This window comes from Lepus europaeus, chromosome 2 (genome assembly GCF_033115175.1).
Source record: "Lepus europaeus isolate LE1 chromosome 2, mLepTim1.pri, whole genome shotgun sequence".
NCBI classification, from domain to species: Eukaryota; Metazoa; Chordata; class Mammalia; order Lagomorpha; family Leporidae; genus Lepus; species Lepus europaeus.
In genome coordinates, this window is record NC_084828.1 from 76215413 (window position 1) to 76233141 (window position 17729).

Genomic DNA, 17729 nt, shown 5'->3' on the forward strand with positions numbered 1-17729 from the left:
AGAGAGAGAGAGGTCTTCCATCCACTGGTTCACTCCCCAATTGGCCTCAATGTCCGGAGCTAGGCCAAGAGCTTCTTCCGGGTCTCCCAAGTGGGTACAGGGGCCCAAGGACTTGGGCCATCTTCTACTGCTTTCCCAGGCCATAGCAGAGAGCTGGATTGGAAGTGCAGCAGCCAGGACACGAACCGGCGCCTATATGGGATGCCAGCACTGCAGGTGGCGGCTTTACCTGTGTCACCACCACGCCAGCCCCCGACATTCTCTTTAAAATTATTTATTGATTTGAAAGGCAGAGAAAGAGAGAGAGAGAGAGAGAGAGCCAGCGAGAGAGAGAGCGTGCCTGTTCCTCTGGTTTCTGGTTTACCCCCAAATGCTTACAACAGCTGGGGCTGGGCCAGACCAGAGCTGGGAGCTGGGAACTCCATCCAGGACTCTCACATGGTTGGCAGAGACACAAATACTTGAACTATCACTTGCTGCCTCCTAGCGTACATATTAGAAGGAAGCTGCAATCAGGGGCAGAGCCAGGACTGAGACCCAGGCACTCCAAGAGGGCATGTGGGTACCCCAACTGGCGTTCTAACCACCAGGCTAAAGATACTAAATGAGAACATTAGCTACCAGTGGCACCAAACAGACATTCTATGAATAAAGTAACAGCCCTGGCAATATAACAAGGAACAACTAAAGAAATACTTTGTAAAATCTCCCACGATAAAGGTATTTTTAGGGACTGGTGTGGTGGCATAGTGGGTTCAGCCACTCCCTGCCATGTTGGCATTCCATGTGGACACTAGTTCAAAATGCAGCTGCTCCAGTTTTGATCTAGTTCCCTGCTAATGTGCCTGGGAAAGCAGTAGAAGATGGCCCAAGTCCTTGGGCCCCTGTCACCCCTGTGGGATATCCCAGTGAATTTCCTACTCCTGATTTTGGCCTGGCCCAACACTGCTCATTGTAGTCCTTCGGGGAGTGAACCAGTGGATAGAGGATGTCTTTCTCTTTATGTCTCCCTATCTGTCTGTAACTTTGCCTTGCAAAAGAAATAAATCTTTTTTAAAAAGTATTTTAACCATTTTTCATTTTTCATGCCTAACTGATCCTAAGTGTAGAGACTTGGCCAAGTAAGCATGGGCAGGCTGAGGTTAGTGGGGCAGGGGTGACACCATATGTTGAGAGAAAAGAATTACAGGTTTAAATTCTCCTCTCTCTAGTTACTAGGTGGTAGACTTCATATAGTCTAACTTACAAAAGCAAGCAAGGTGATTTTTGCATATGACTCATGTGTCTGCCTCTGTCAAAAGGACTTTTCAGTTTTGAAATAAATAAATAAAAAATAAATAATAAATAAATAAGTAAATAGATAAATAAGTTCTGTACAGTTTTTATAATTTTCCAAATATTCTGAAGAGTTTGAGATTTTACTCTAGTTCCCAGCCATCAAACTTCTGAGTTACAGATGAGAAATAGTTTATCACAACACAAACAGGAGAACATCAGTATTTGTTTTGTCTGTTCCCCGAACCTCAGTTCCCACAGGATGATGTGAAGAAAGCTAAATGGGAAGAGGTAGTGAGTTTTTAAAAACCCAAATCTTGGGGCCAGCACTGTGGTGCAGCAGGTGAGGCTGTTGCCTGCAAAGCTAGCATCCCATATGGATGCCAGTTTGAGTCCTGGATGCTCCACTTCCAGTCCAGCTCCCTGCTGATATGCCTGGGAAGGCAGCAGAGGGTAGCCCAAGTGCTTAAATTTTATTAACTGGAATTTGTCTTCATTATCAAAGTTTCTTTTATATAAGTAAACTAAATGATGCAGAACCCAATTTCATAAAGGTTGTGTATTAATCATTTACCATTGTTACTAGGGAGTGAATATATGTGTCCTTCCAAAATTCAGACTCTGAAACTCTACTCCCCAAAGTATGGCATTTGAAAATGGGGCCTTTGAAAGGTAATTATATTTAGATGAGGTCATGAGGCTGGAGCCCCCATCATAGGATAATTGCCCTTTAAGAAGAGGAAGAGTTCAGACATCACTATTATCTTAGGGGACACAGCAGGAAGGTAGCTATACCAGGTCTAGAACATTCACCAGAAATAGAATTGGACTATCTTAGATGACCCAGCCTCCAAAACTGTGAGAAATAAATATCTTGTTTAAGCCACCCAGTCTTTAGTATTTTGTGGTAACAACCCAAGGAGAGTTAAGATTGCTGAGTAACACAGGAGCCACTGTGCGTTTGCTCCTGATGTGGGATCTCTGTCCTTAATGTACTGTACATTTTGATTTAATGCTATAACTAGTACTCAAACAGTATGTTTCACTTTGTGTTTCTATGTGGGTGCAAACTGTTGAAGTATTTATACTAAATTGATCTTCTGTATATAAATAGAATTGAAAATGAATCTTGATGTGAATGGAAAGGGAGAGGGAGCGGGAGAGGGGAGGGTTGCGGGTGGGAGGGAAATTATGGGAAGGGGAAGCCATTGTAATCCATAAGCTGTATACTGGAAATTTATATTCATTAAATAAAAGTTAAAAAAAAAAGATTGCTGAGTAACACTATTACCACAAAACTAATGGCAATATGCATGATCATCTCACGGTCTCTTCAGGCCAGGAATCTGCTCCTGGCTTAAGGGGCTCCTCTGATTAGAGTCTTCGAAAAATGCAGTCAAGACTTTGGCCAAGATTATGGTCTCCTCTGAGGTTCTTACACGGGAAATGTATGTTTCCAGTCTCACTCAGACACTTGGCAGAAGTTGCAGATTCAGGGCTTTGGTTTCTTGCTGACTGTAAGTTGGCATTTGTCCTCAGCTCCTAGAGGCCACCTGTAGTTCCTTGTCACATACAGTTCCCCAACATGGTTAATTGCTTCCTCAAAGCCAACAAAGGACAGAAAAGAGAGAGAGAGAGAGAGAGAGAGAGAGAGAGAGAGAGAGAGAGACCCAGTAAAATGGGCATTACAGTCTTATGTATTAGAATCACATAACTATGTACATATATCCCATCATTTGACATATTCTATTGATTAATAGCAAATCACAATGCTCAAAATCAAATAGAAGCATGAACCACCAGGAGGCTGAGTTCCTGGGGCCACCATAAGTGTCTGTCCACTATCAGCTGGTTATCTAAAAATACAGACCTAAAACAGAGATTGCATGGAATATATCCACAAATGAAGGGGAGCTGATGAATGAGACAGAGATGAGACCAAACACATGTGTGTTCTTGCCTTTAATTAGGGAGAAATGGTATCTCACATTTTGAGGGCACTTACTATCTACCATATTCCTTTACGAGTCTTTTGTGGGTATTATCTCCTATAATCTTCCCTGAGACTACTGTAATATGTCACCTTTTTAGTAATGAGGAACCAGATGCACATAGATACTAAATGATTAACTAAGGAACATACAAACTGTAAGTTTTAAAACAGGATTCAAATCTAGGAAATCTGATTCCAAAACTCACACAGGGCCGGTGTCTGGCCCAGTAGGTAGGATGTCCACAGTCCATATTGGAGTGTCTGGGTTTGAGTTATGGCTCTGCTCTCCATTCCAGCTTCCTGCTAATGCACACCCTGGGAGGAGGCCGTGGTGATGACTCAAATGATTGGAATCCTGCCATCCCTATTGGATACCTGGATTGAGTTTCCAGTGCCTGGCTTTGGCCTGGCCCAGCTTGGCCATTACAGGCATTTGGGGAGTGAACTCAGTTGGTAGGAGTGCTCTCTCTCTCTCTCTCTCTCTTTCCACCTTCCTCCATTAAAATCAATACATTTTTTAAAAGCTCATACAGTTAATCACTGTCCTAGTATTTTACTCAGAATGTATTGCATTTGACTAACCAATGCTCACTTGGTATGGAACGTCCTAGAGATCATGGAGGTATGAAACTGGCAGTGAGATAGAAGTGAGGACCAATGATGGCAGACAGATGACTGGACAAAAGGCTAAGCAGATCAATTCATTCAAATGATTTCTTCTTTAGCACTTGCTTTGTGCCAGCTGCTGACCTAAGAACTGTGGATGGATTCAGGGTGAGTAGGACACTGAGCTCTCTGGTCTCACAAAGTTTACTTCAGGTGGAAGGAAACAATAAATAAATAGATTTTAAAAAAGAACATTTCAGTGCTATAAAAATAAATCAAGGCAATATAATAGTGACTCTAGATGTGTTTCTGATGGCAGGAGAAGGGAGGCATTAGCTGTTGGCTACCTCAGATAATTTGTCTGACAGTGGAAATGTGTGTCTGAGGAGATGCCAATCCAGTTGACCTCAAAGGATGAGGAGCCAACTGTGAGAAGATGGGGTGTGAGTGAGGAGCATCCTAAGAAGGAAAAAGGAAAGGGAGGCACTGAGAAATGTAGCTCTGCCCACAGACAGGGAAATAGACCATTAGAACATTGTATTTTGTGTCTGTATCTGCTTTCCTCAGTATCCTGTACAAATTTTCTCAGAAGGGTATAAGTATAAAAGTCACATCTTTGACAGTCATTCCTATTTCTAGCCATACGTCTGTTCTTTGTTTGCTCATAGATTTTAGTAAACACTGAAGTCAGCACCTATCATTTAGTAAACATTCAGCATATTTGTTTAACAAATGTATGGTTTTATACATATGGTAGTCATTTTATTAAGCTTTTATGTACCCGGTCCTTCAGAGATTAAAAAAAAGAGTGACCATATGAAACTTGTGTTTTCAGTGAATTCAACCTTAGGGAGAACAGAGTTGCAAACAATTACTATACACAGTGGTCCATGCTATTGGCGCCACAGCATTGGAAGAAAGAACGACATTGCACTCTATTTGGGGGCCCTGGAGAAAATGCATAAAGATGGCAAAGTTGGAGCCAAATGTTGCAGGATGCTTATATTAGTTGGCAGCGTTAGATTAAAAAAAAGTTACTCAGAGGTGCTTGTAAAGCACGGTAAGGCAGATTGTATCTGGGACCAGAGAGATATGCATAAAGACCACTGCACCCAGCTCTTGCAGTGGAGACAGGCTGGGCTCAATGCCAAATACAAGCATGAGTAAGTCGGAACATACAGCCAAGGAGGTCATTGGATGGGAAATTACTAAGAGGGAACATTCAGGGATCAGGGGGATTCTAGCTAAAGGGACCTGACAGTACTCTTCCTGCATATGAATGTAATGCAATAAAAAAGGAATGGGAAGAGGGGTTAGGCTTTTGTCAGACTGACTTGGCAGGGTTCTCCTAAAGTTGGATTTTATAAGAATATAGAGAAGCCAGTGCTGTGGTGAAGTGTGCTAAGCCTCTGCCTGTGGTGTCTGCATCCGGTAAGGGCATGGGCTCCAGTCCTGGCTGCTCCACTTCTGATCCAGCTCTGCTTATGGCCTGGGAAAGCAGCAGCCCCTGCACCAGTGTGGGAGACCTGAAAAAACTCCTGTCTCGGCTTCAGATGGGCCCAGCCCTGGCCACTGTGGCCACCTGGGGAGTAAACCAGCAGATGGAAGACCTCTCTGTCTCTTCCCCTCTCTCTAACTCTACCTCTCAAATAAATAAATAAACCTTTAAAAAGAAAGAACATAGAAAGGTTTAGGAGCCAGACTAAAGTTTAGCTAAGCAAAGAGTCTTTGTCAGGGACATAAACAGGAAAAGGCATTTTACGGAAAGGAATCTTTCAGAAGCAACAATGAGTTAAAACCACGGTGTGTGCCAAAGGAGTCGCAAGGCCAGGGAGCTTATTAGGGAAGTATCTGTGAATCACATGAAAGCAATGAAGAAGCCAACTCCTTTTTTTTTTTCTAAAGGACAAGTTCAGCCTACTTTTTTTAAGAAAATTTTTACATTTATTTGAAAGTCAGAGTTACACAGAGAAGGAGAGGCAGAGAGAGAGAGAGAGAGAGAGAGAGAGAGAGAGAGAGAGAGGTCTTCCATCAACCAGTTCACTCCCCAATTGGCTGCAACAGCAGGAGCTATGCTGATCTGAAGCCAGGAGGCAGCAGCTTTCTCCAGGTCTCTCCCACGTGGGTGCAGGGACCCAAGGACTTGGGCCATCTTTTACTGCTTTCCCAGGCCATAGCAGAGAGCTGGATAGGAAGTGGAGCAGCTGGGACTTGAACTGGCACCCATATGGGATGTTGGCACTTCAAGTGGTAGCTTTACCTGAAGTACAACGCTGGCCCCCAAAAAGCCAACTTTAGAGGTCCTACTAGCCTCACGGGATAATTTAAACATCATAAAGAATAATGAACATAACAGATTGAAACATCAGGTATGTAAAAAATGCATGGATTCAAAATGATACTAAACTAACAAAAACTTGGTGTGGCTAACATTGGAGTTTGCTCTGGCACCAACTCATTTCTCTGAAATTTAATAAAGAATCTAGCATTTTAAAAAAAGATTTATTTATTTGAAAGTCAGAGTTACTTAGAGAGAGGAGTGGCAGACAGAGAGGTCTTCCATCTGATGGTTCACTCCCCAATTGGCCGCAATGGCCAGAGCTTTGTTGATCCTGGATCCGAAGCCAGGAGCCAGGAGCTTCTTCCTGGTCTCCCACGCAGGGGTAGGGGCCCAAGGACTTGGGCCATCTTCTACTGCTTTCCCAGGCCATAGCAGAGCTGGATCGGAAGTGGAGCAGTGGGGTCTTGAACCAGCGCCCACATGGGATGCCAGCACTCCAGGCCAGGGCGTTTACCCACTGCGCCACAGAGCCGGCCCCAAAGAATCTAGCATTTATCCAGTCTTTCCTCTACGATGTATTTCAGTAAATCAGTGAGTTGGTTTGAGAAAGTTTTTTCTGTAGAAGAATCCCCAGTAGTAGTTATCCAAAGTATTAGAAAATCACTGTTAGTTAAGGTAACAGTGGTTAAAAAAATTCTTTAAATCTTTATCACTTTGCCATGTAGATAAAGGATAAAATAAGACTATGTTTGAGAATTCTTTTACAAATGGGGTGGGGGAGGGAAGGAAAGATGAAACAAGATTGGCAAAATGAAGGTTGAGTGATGGGTTCATTACTAACACTGGACTCAACGTCTGCTGCTCTTTAAATTCTGCCAGGATGGGTTTTGTTGTTGTTGTTTCTTCCCAAAGAAACTTTATATTTAAGGAATACAAACTTCATGCATTTCATAAGTACAGCTTTAGGAATGTAGTGATTCTTCCCACAATACCCACCTTTCCACCCCTTCTCCTCCTCACTCTCCCATTCCCAGTCCCATTCTCTACTGAGATCCATTTTCAATTAACTTTACACACAGAAGACCAACTCTATACTAAGTAAAGAGTTCAACAATTTGCATGGGAAAAAAAGAAAAAATAATAAATTGTTCCTCAAGTTGAGACAAGGGCTGCTCAAAGTCATTGCACCTCAAAGTTAATTTCACTTTTGTTAGAAACTTAATTAACTAAAGAAGCACCCAAGAATGATACATCTTTTGTGAGCACTTAGACATAACTGTCACTTGTGAGACCTAAGAATATCCTCCACTTAATACACTGAAAGAAAGTCCTTTAGAATGAGTTTTATCACTGGTGCCGCGGCTCAATAAGCTAATCCTCCGCCTGCGGCGCCGGCACACCAGGTTCTAGTCCCCGTCGGGGCACCGGATTCTGTCCCTGTTGCCCCTCTTCCAGTCCAGCTCTCTGCTGTGGCCGGGAGTGCAGTGGAGGATGGCCCAAGTGCTTGGGCCCTGCACCCCATGGAGAAGCACCTGGCTCCTGGCTTCGGATCAGCGCGGTGCGCCAGCCACAGTGCGTCGGCCGCGGCGGCCATTGGAGGGTGAACCAACGGCAAAAGGAAGACCTTTCTCTCTGTCTCTCTCTCTCTCTCACTGTCCACTTTGCCTGTCCAAAAAAAAAAAAAAAAAAAAAAAAAAAAGAGTTTTATCCTTGATTAAGGAAGCACCTAAGAAAAACAAACATTGGAGTTGGACACAGGCATAACTAAAACTTATGAGACATGAGAATATCCTGCACTTAATACACTAAAACAAAATAAATCTTTGAGAACAAATTTTACTGTTAACTCTCAAACTCTCATAATACAACTCTTTGAGGACAGAGGTCCTGCATGGGAAGTTAGTGCACAGTGACTCCTGCTGTTAATTTAACAATTAACACTCTCATGTATGATGTCAGTGATCACCGGAGGCTCTGGATATGAGCTGCCAAGGCTATGGAAGCCGTTTGATTCCACAAACTCCAGTATTGAGACAAGGCCATAAGCAAAGTGGAAGTTCTCTCCTCCCCTCAGAGAAAAGTACCTCCTCATGCTGGGTTTAAAAGCGGACTCGTGCCTGCGGCGTCCCTAATGCCCAGGGCTCAGTCAGGGGCAGCTTCCTGCGGTCAACAGCTACTGACGGTTACCAAGCGCACCCTGATCCCTGATGGGTGCCAAGGCCCAATACTCAAGCACTGGGATTCCTCCTCACTCACAGGAATCCCAGGGCTCTGAGCAGAGGGGTTTTCCGAAATGAAAGCACCCGACTACTCCAGGAGGCTCTGAGATTTCCCAGGGATTTCTGAAAGAAGCTCCAGTTGTACCCCGCACGTTGCTGCAGGATTTCCTGAAGCGTAGCCTTTTCCCCAGCTTCTGGCTGTGAACCTGGGTGGCCAGCCGACAGCTCCCCGCCCTGTCTCCAAGCATAGCAAGAGCCTAGGCCATTGCTACCTCCTCTTTCCCGCCCATCCCCACCTCGCGCCTCCCTCCTCCCCACGCTCCGCCCCACGCCTGCCAATCTTCCCGCTTTTCTTCTCTCTCCTCCCTCCCACCCGCCGCGCTCAGGCCCCGCCCCTCCTCCGCGCCCCACCCCTGACCCAGCGCAGCCGCGCAGGTTACCATAGCTACGGGGCACGCACCTGTTGGCCTCCCTCGCAGACCGGTCGCTTGGCCTGAGCAAAGAAGCGGCACCATGAGCCGCGTCGTGACCGTCAGGGAGCCTCAGGTCAACCTGCAGGTGTCTCAGCCGCGATGTGGGGAGAGGTCAGGGGCCGTGGGCCGCTTCTGCTCCAATCGGCTTTACGATTATCTGTACGGTAAGGGCCTCCGGAGACTTCCTCCTGGGATATAGACTTCTGCGCCAGGTCGGGCTTCCAGGTGGTGCACCGGGCTAGGGGCATGACAGCCGAGTCCCTGCACCGACCTTGGCCCGCGGGGGGCTTGTGTTGGTTAGGGGCAGCCCTGCGCCCTCCAAGTGGGCGCGCGCTCTGGGGCGCCTCTGAAGCCGGAGGCGCCCTCTGCCTCTTGGAGCTGCGCTCCGGGCCGCCGTCCTCCTAACCCTGTTTTTCTAGTAATTTCCTCAGCCCTGAGACATAGCTGACACCTGGTCCAGGCGTTTTGGTATCCAGAAAAATAGGGGGTGATTTTAAAACTTGGAGATTCAGTGTTCCCACATTCACACTGCGCTCATTCTCTGGGCAACTCCACAGGTGGCATTCTAGGTGAAGAAAGTGCCAGTTTATCTTACGTCTGTTTGTTCTCCTTTAAATTTATTTTTATCTATCAGAGCATCATTTATAAACCAGCTCCACTGATTCTCCTTTGGACCGATAAAGCCCAATTTATTGTAATGTCTTGCTTGTCCGTTTATGTCCTATCTCTTCTGGACCTAACGTTTCTATTCCATACATTTCTGTAGGCTTCGCAGCCCCTTCCAGTGCTGGTACACGTGCTGGGGGTTTAATGTCTATTGAATTGTTGCGTTTACTGTTAGGGGGATTGTAGCCGTTTAAGCACGGTTTTGTTTTTCAGTTTTGCACTCGGGAGCCCCAGGCTCTTCACCTGAATCTTGCATTACTTTCAACCATGTGGTGTCACATCAGGGGCTCCCAGTCTCTTTGGTGGAACTCTAGGGGGCCATTTCCTGCATGGTGGATTGTGTGACGGTTGCTTTAATATTCTAGCCAGTGGTTTTCTTTAATCACTCTTGGTTTCATGAGATGGAATATATTTAGTAAGTTCCTGTAAATGTATCACCGTGTTTTTTTTCAAAGGTAATTTGGGGATGTGGATAAACATCTTTGGTAAGGATGGATGAAGCATTTTCCCTTGTTTTTCTTTTATCCCTAAGCATCTCTTCTACAGAGGGATTGATACATGTTTCCCTGTCCCTTTCAGAGAACAGAAATCCTCCCAGAATAGGTTAAAGGAAAGTCTGGGTTGTTGCAATAAAACGGAGGTCTCACAGCTGTTCGTGCACAGGAAGCAAAGGGTAGCCAGGAAAGCCGAGAGCACCTGGACAGGGAAGGTTAGAGCTAAGATACTACAATACTGCACTCCCCTGCTCTCTTGTTTGCATTTTATAGTTGTTTTTTTTTTTTTTTGACTTGGTAGGGTTGCAAGATTTACGAAATAAAAATACAGGGTGCACAGTTAAATAGGAATTTGAGATAAACAACAAATATAATTTTAGTATAAATTTTTCATCCCATGCAATATTTGAGACAAGTTTATACTAAAATGTCATTCATTACTTATCTGAATTTTATTTGGCAACCCTAGGCTTCTTTCTGTGCATGTCACGTGTTTCCTTCTTAAATCTGATGGAAAGCTACTTGTGTATGGATTTTTCCTACCATGACAAGGACTAGGGTGGCAATCCATATGACTTATTTTTTTTTTTTTTTTTTTGACAGGCAGAGTGGATAGTGAGAGAGAGACAGAGAGAAAGGTCTTCCTTTTTGCCGCTGGTTCACCCTCCAATGGCCACTGCGGCCAGCGCATCTCGCTGATCCGAAGCCAGGAGCCAGGTGCTTCTCCTGGTCTCCCATGCGGGTACAGGGCCCAAGGACTTGGGCCATCTTCCACTGCCTTCCCGGGCCATAGCAGAGAGCTGGCCTGGAAGAGGGGCCACCGGGATAGAATCTGGCGCCCCAACCGGGACTAGAACCCGGTGTGCCAGCGCTGCAAGGCGGAGGATTAGCCTGTTAAGCCACAGCGCCGGCCGCATATGACCTTTTAACATTGAAACTCTCCACCAATTGAATGGAGTCTCTTTGTATCTTAGCTGAAAATTTAAATAAGAAAAGATTGGTTGTTGGCTAACCAATGAGTTAACTGGCCTTGGGTAACATATTATATAATTTTATTGTATAACTTATAATGTATAATTTATAATGATGGATGTTTATTATCTACATCCCATGAAGTTGGGGATTGTTATCTCTTTGTTGATGTATTCCATTCACCTAGAACATAGCATAAAGGTACTATGTTTGTGGAAAATGGAATTAAAAGATAAGTTTATTCTTGTGCAAACAATTTTTGAAATTGTATTGTATGTGCTCAGGGCTTGTCAACTAACTATTTGTTGGATGAAAGCATTAAGAGGCTGGCGCCGTGGCTTAACAGGCTAATCCTCCGCCTTGTGGTGCCGGCACACCAGGTTCTAGTCCTGGTTAGGGCACCGGATTCTATCCCGGTTGCCCCTCTTCCAGGCCAGTTCTCTGCTATGGCCCGGGAAGGCAGTGGAGGATGGCCCAAGTGCTTGGGCCCTGCACCCACATGGGAGACCAGGAGGAAGCACCTGGTTCCTGGCTTCGGATCAGCACAATACGCCAGCCGCAAGCGGCCATGGGAGGGTGAACCAGTGGCAAAAAGGAAGACCTTTCTCTCTGTCTCTCTCTCTCTCACTATCCACTCTGCCTGTCAAAAAAAAAAAAAAAAAAGCAAAGCTATGACTCAAATCAAGGGACTCCGATATGGCACACAAGTCTCTAATAAAAAAAAAAAAAAAAAGAAAAAAAAAAAAAGAAAGCATTAAGAGAGCCTGCGTCTCGTGCGGCCTTTCAACCTTGATGGTATCACATGTCTGCTTCCACTAAATGGCCTTTGTGTGGTAAAAATAGACTTATCCTGAAGAGAGCTGGTTGCCTGCGCTCTCTCTCTCTCTCTCTCTCTCTCTCTTTTTTTTTTTTTTTAATTTATTTTTTTGACAGGCAGAGTGGAAAGTGAGAGAGAGAGAGAGACAGAGAGAAAGGTCTTCCTTTTTGCCATTGGTTCACCCTCCAATGGCCTCTGTGGCCGGCGCATCTTGCTGATCCGAAGCCAGGAGCCAGGTGCTTCTCCTGGTCTCCCAGGCGGGTGCAGGGCCCAAGCACTTGGGCCATCCTCCACTGCCTTCCCGGGCCACAGCAGAGAGCTGGCCTGGAAGAGGGGCAACCGGAACTAGAACCCAGTGTGCCGGCGCTGCAAGGCGGAGGATTAGCCTGTTGAGCCACGGCACTGGCCCGAGAATAAATGTCTCTTATTAGATATTTTTTACCACATTTATCAGTTCTAAGGAGTAATGCTGTTGCTCCTTCCCAACATACTGAACATGGGAGAGAGTGCCTAAACTTATTGTTTCTCTCGCTTGTAATTGGGCACAGTGCACTTACACAGAATCTTTTCTCTGGAAGGATTTCTTAGGCTACCTAGATCCAGAAAGACGTATGTTCATAGGTGAGAAGAGAGTGTGTTTAGAGTTATGCTTGAGAACATGCTAGGCTTCTCTATACATTCCAGTCCCATAAGATAACTTGGAATACACAGAAAAGAAATGCGTTTGGCTGACTGTTACTGGTAGATGGGGTAGAGTCACAAGGTCTTGAGCTTCTGACCGGTTAGGCAATGTCTAAACTTTCTAATCTGTGTTCCAGTTAAGCTGTATTGCTTTGCCATTAGTCTCAGCTTAGGAGTAGATGTGTTCTATCCCTTATGCGACTTTGTTTTGTCTGTTTTGCAGATCCATTGTTTATTGTGTCAAGTGAGAAAGAACACACACAAGCAAATATCCAAGCCGCTGTGCTTCGAAGCAGACTGGTGCGTCTAATTCAACTAAGGCAACCAACTGAACCATCTAGTTTGCTAACTGTGTTGACTGGATTGACTAATCACCAAATCTCTGGATTTTAGGTTCTGCAGGAATTATTTTACCATGATTACTAGGGGGCAAGGTGTCTTACTACTTGTGACCCATTGTGAGGGTTAATTAACTAATACTGAGTTGAGGGCCCATACACTAATTTATTTCAGTGGGAAAAGTAATATATGCTTGTGTTAAAAGAATTCAAGTGTACAAAAACATATATGGTATCAAGTATATTCTAGCCCTATCTGCAACACATAAACAGTCATTATCAGTTTTTTTTACATTCTTTTTAGAAATATTCTATATACACCAATAAGCCCTCTTCCTACCTATGCTATATATGTTGTTTTTTCTTTATAGATTTATTTATGTGTTTGAAAGAGTTACAAAGAGAGAGAGAGAGGGAGTAAGAGAGAGAGATTCCATCCTCTGGTTTACTCCCCAAATGGGTCAGGGTAAAGCCAGGAGCCAGGAGCTTCTTCTAGGTCTCCCACACGGGTACAGGGGCCTGACCACTTGGGGCATCTTTCACTGCTTTCCCAGGCCATCATCATGGAGCAGAACTGGAAGTGGAGCAGCCAGGATTTGAATTAGTACCCATACCATGTGGGATGATGGTATTGTAGGTGGCAGCTTTACCTACTAAACCACAATACCAGCCCCTATATATGTTGTTTTATACCTTTTAATTTAAAATAATTATCATATAATTGTAATGTGTTAGAAAATCTGATGGCATAAGTTTGTTCTTTTCCTCCTTGCTTCTGTTTTCTAACATTAGAGAAAAATTCCCAGATTTAGAACCATGTTCAGTAACCTGAACCATTATCCAAGATATTCTCTGCATTGGAGCAAATCAGATCCTGTCCCACCATTCGTCAGTCGGGAATGGAAGGGACATGAGGAGAAACGCAGAGAAGCGCTCCGGCAGCTTGCCGCGTAAGTGTTGGGCAGAGCCTGCTCCTAAAGGGATTCACGTTTTCTATGAATATGTTTTTCTTTTTAAAATTATTTATTTATTTATTCTGCATGACTGGAAAATGTAGCGCTGAGATGTTACACCTAGGCCAAATTCTCTCTAAACCTCTTGTTGCAAACAAGCTTGATTGAGGAGCAACAGCTGTAGTCCGATTGATTAGTAGATGGTCTCAGAGGGTTGGTGTGAACAGCTGTATTAAATGATACTTGTCACCTGGGTAAGGGAGACTGAATTTGTCCTTTGATCCATCTTAGAAATTGCAAGTGCTGTTCTCTGCTAGTATCAAAAATATTTTTTGGACTCTTACAGGCAAAGTACCTTTAAAGATGAGTCTTTGGAAATCCTTATTTTAATTAAAGTTCACATTTACTATATTAAAAATAATCATATGTTGCAGTCTTGACATTAAAAATTGTCTTTTAAAACTTTGTTATTCTCATGTGCTTTTAATTAAAATTGGGCACTTGTGTACAAGGTATTTCATAAATCTATACTTTACTCACATTTTTTACTGGATCCTGGTTTACTGGCTTAGAGAAAGTGGTATTCAGTGTAAGAAGCAGGACAGGTGCATGTAAGAGAATACTTCACTCAGTGTAAGACACTTTGTGTATCTGCTTTATAGTCATGGAAATAATGATTAGAAATTTTATGTGGAAATGATGTTTTAGACTTGAATAATATTTTTCTGCTTCTTTTTTTAGAATGGATACTTCTTTCCAGATGCCTAAAGAAGCTTGTGAGGATCCTGATGTTACTGGAAAGAATCGTTATAAATACTTTGACAGGTAGAAAGTAGTTATTAATGAGCACTTGAGCCCTAATAATATTAGAGAACCTCTTAATGATTATGATAAAAGCTGAAATGTTTAAGTACATACACTGTGCCAGGCACCATTTTAAGAGCTTTAAATATGCTTTGTCAAATCTTCACAACAGAAATATAAGCTATAAGTGGGTATTTCAAAAAGTTCGTGAAAAATAAAATTGAGCGGTAAGTTTATTTTGGTGCAAAAATTTTTGAAATTCATCCTTTTTTTTAATAATACACATTTTCCATGAACTTTTTGAAGACTTTCTCCTATATTATCCCCATTTTACCAAAAATGAGGCTGAGACAGTCAGAAGTGGATTTGTCAAGGCCACGTAAGCCAGCCAGTGGCAGAACTGGGAGTCTTACAAAGCCCGTCTGACTTCAGAGGCACAGGTTAAAACTGAGAATGCACGTTTGAGAAGGAAAAGAAGTCATCAGGTGAAGTGAGACACAGCAGGGATACATGAAGTCATACTAATGCTGGGGAAATTGTTGAAAGTATCTAAATGGGCGACTTCTGCTCTCTTTGTGTGAATGTCACCAAAACCATTTATTTCATTTGTGATTAATACTCATGTGATAATCACATGTTCAGATAAAATCAAATTAAGAAAGGGATTTACTAAAGGCCTTACCTGAATTGAGAAGGTAAGCTTGATGCTATATCTATCTAAGCTTCCTTGACCATGTAAACTTCTAATCTACATTATTCCTACTTATATGTATACATACTGTTTAAAGATTTATTTATTTACTTGAAAGGCAGAGTTAGAGAGAGGGAGGACAGAGATAAGTGGAGAAGCTGGGACTCAAACCAGTGCTCATATGGGATGCAGGTGTCATATATGGCCCCTAATCGACATTATTATTTATGAGCGGCCTCCTTAGGAGAATTTTGTGATGCTGATTTTTCTTAAACTATATTTTTCTTAACTATAGCATATTCAATTCCTAGACCTTTGTGAATTTCAGGGAACTTGAGAAGTTTCCAGGGAATTCATGGCCAGCTGTAGCCCAAATATAGGGTACTGTGTCTCAGAGTGTGGCTTGATCTCCATCTGCAGTGAAAATACTGGAGTAAGTGCAGATCCATCAACTCAGATCTGTGTTGACCAAATCTCTGAGCTACACTTGGGCATTTTAAATAGGAACGTACCCACCCCTAGTGTTTTTGTTTATGCCAAAGTTTGAGTATTGCTGATATATGGGATACTCGTGCTTATTGATTTTATGGGACAAATATTAGAGTTGGAAGAGAGCTTAGAGTGCTCCCAGTGGAAAAGTCACAAACAATTCTGTTTTCCTTTCCTCTAGGCCTTTCCTTCCATTTCTTCAACATATGTCATCAAATGTTGTTTTTGCAACAGCCACGTAAGTATTATTTTAAAACTTTTTTCAGTATTTTGTAGTTACTGTGTGCCTCCATATTTGCTTCTAGAACATAGTTTTCGTAAGTCAATATTTTTCACATTGTGGACCACAAACTGTTAGAAGGTATAATATTATCTAGTAGCATTTTTAAAAATGAAAGAAAAGAAAGGGAAATAACCAAAGCATGAGGCATCTTGAAGTTAAATTATTTTTTGGTTATAACTTCCTTTACATGTAGGTTACAATGGCTCTACTCCCAACCTGTGTGTACTGATGGTCCTCTTCCCCACTTAATGCTGTATAATTGTTCAGACCTGGTTAATGCCACTCTTAGGATCATTGGTTACTATCCTCACCCTGTCTTTTATGACCTTGTCTAAATATGATCAGAGTCGGCAAACTTGGAAGGCTTCCATAGCCTTGGCAACTCATGACGACAGCCTAGGGTGGTTACTGGCGCCATAAACTAGAGTGTCCATTTGTTGGGTCAACAACAGGAGCCACTGTGCACTTGCTCCTCATGTGGGATCTCTGTCCTTAATGTGCTGTACATTGTGATTGTGATTTAATGCTATAACTAGTACTCAAACAGTATGTTTCACTTTGTGTTTCTATGTGGGTGCAAACTGTTGAAATCTTTACTTAATATATGCTAAATTGATCTTCTGTATATAAAGAGAATTGAAAATGAATCTTGACGTGAATGGAAGGGGAGAGGGAACGGGAGAAGGGAGGGTTGCGGGTGGGAGGGAAGTTATGGGGAGGGGGAAGCCATTGTAATCCATAAGCTGTACATTGGAAATTTATATTCATTAAATAAAAGTAAAAAAAAAAAAAAGACAATGTGTGGGCAGGCGCCGCGGCGCAGTAGGTTAATCCTCCACCTGCAGTGCCAGCATCCCATATGGGCACCGGTTCTAGTCCTAGCTCTCTGCTGTGTGGCCTGGAAAAGCAGTAGAGGATGACCCAAGTCCTTGGGCCCCTGTACTCATGTGGGAGACCCAGAAGAAGCTCCTGACTCCTGGCTTTGGATTTCGCAGCTCTGACCATTGCAGCCATTTAGAAAGTGAACCAGCAGATGGAAGACCTTTCTCTCTGTCTCTCCCTCTCACTGTCTGTAACTCTACATCTCAAATAAATAAATAAAATATTTTAAAAAAAAAGATGCCATGGAGTTCATAATAACAGAATTTGGAAGTTTGTGAAGCCCCTCCTTTTTTAAAGATTTATTTATTTTATTTGAAAGGAAGAGTAATAGACAGGGGGAGATTTTCCACCTGTTGGATCATTCCCCAAATGGCTGAAAATAGCTGGGTCTGGGCCAGGCTAAAGCCAGGAGGCAGGAACTCCTAACTGGTTTCCCACTTAGGTGGAAGAGGTCCAAGTACTTGTGCCATCTTCAGCAGCTTTCCCAGGTGCATTAGCAAACTGGATCAGCAGTGGAATCGCTGGGAGATCAAACCAGCTCTCCAATACGGGATGCCAGCATCGCAAATGCTGGCTTCATCTGCTGTGCCACAAAGCTGGTCCCTGTGGAGCTCCTCTTTGTATGCTGTCCTGTTGGGGTCAAGCCAAGCTTGGAGCAGATGTGGAGTTTTTCGGGGTTTGGGTCCTGACCAAGCTTGGGGAGGAGGTGGGAAAGGGATGATAATACTTATTCATAGTTTACTCCTCCCCAAACCAACTGAAGTGTGGAGAGTGGTGGGGGGTTGGGGGGGGTGGGGGAGGAGAACAGGTTA

General features: G+C 43.5%; 1 protein-coding gene across 1 annotated transcript in view; it reads left to right on the forward strand.

The window, feature by feature from the left end:
* The first annotated feature begins 8858 nt into the window (after window positions 1-8858).
* Window positions 8859-17729, forward strand: part of CFAP91 (cilia and flagella associated protein 91) — a 57500-nt gene continuing 48629 nt past the window's right edge. Inside the window, exons 1-5 of the mRNA XM_062176910.1 lie at window positions 8859-9011; window positions 12701-12777; window positions 13608-13765; window positions 14510-14593; window positions 15934-15990. Coding sequence (XP_062032894.1) covers window positions 8888-9011; window positions 12701-12777; window positions 13608-13765; window positions 14510-14593; window positions 15934-15990 — 500 coding nt within the window. The 5' untranslated portion in view covers window positions 8859-8887. The remainder of the gene's footprint in view (window positions 9012-12700; window positions 12778-13607; window positions 13766-14509; window positions 14594-15933; window positions 15991-17729) is intronic.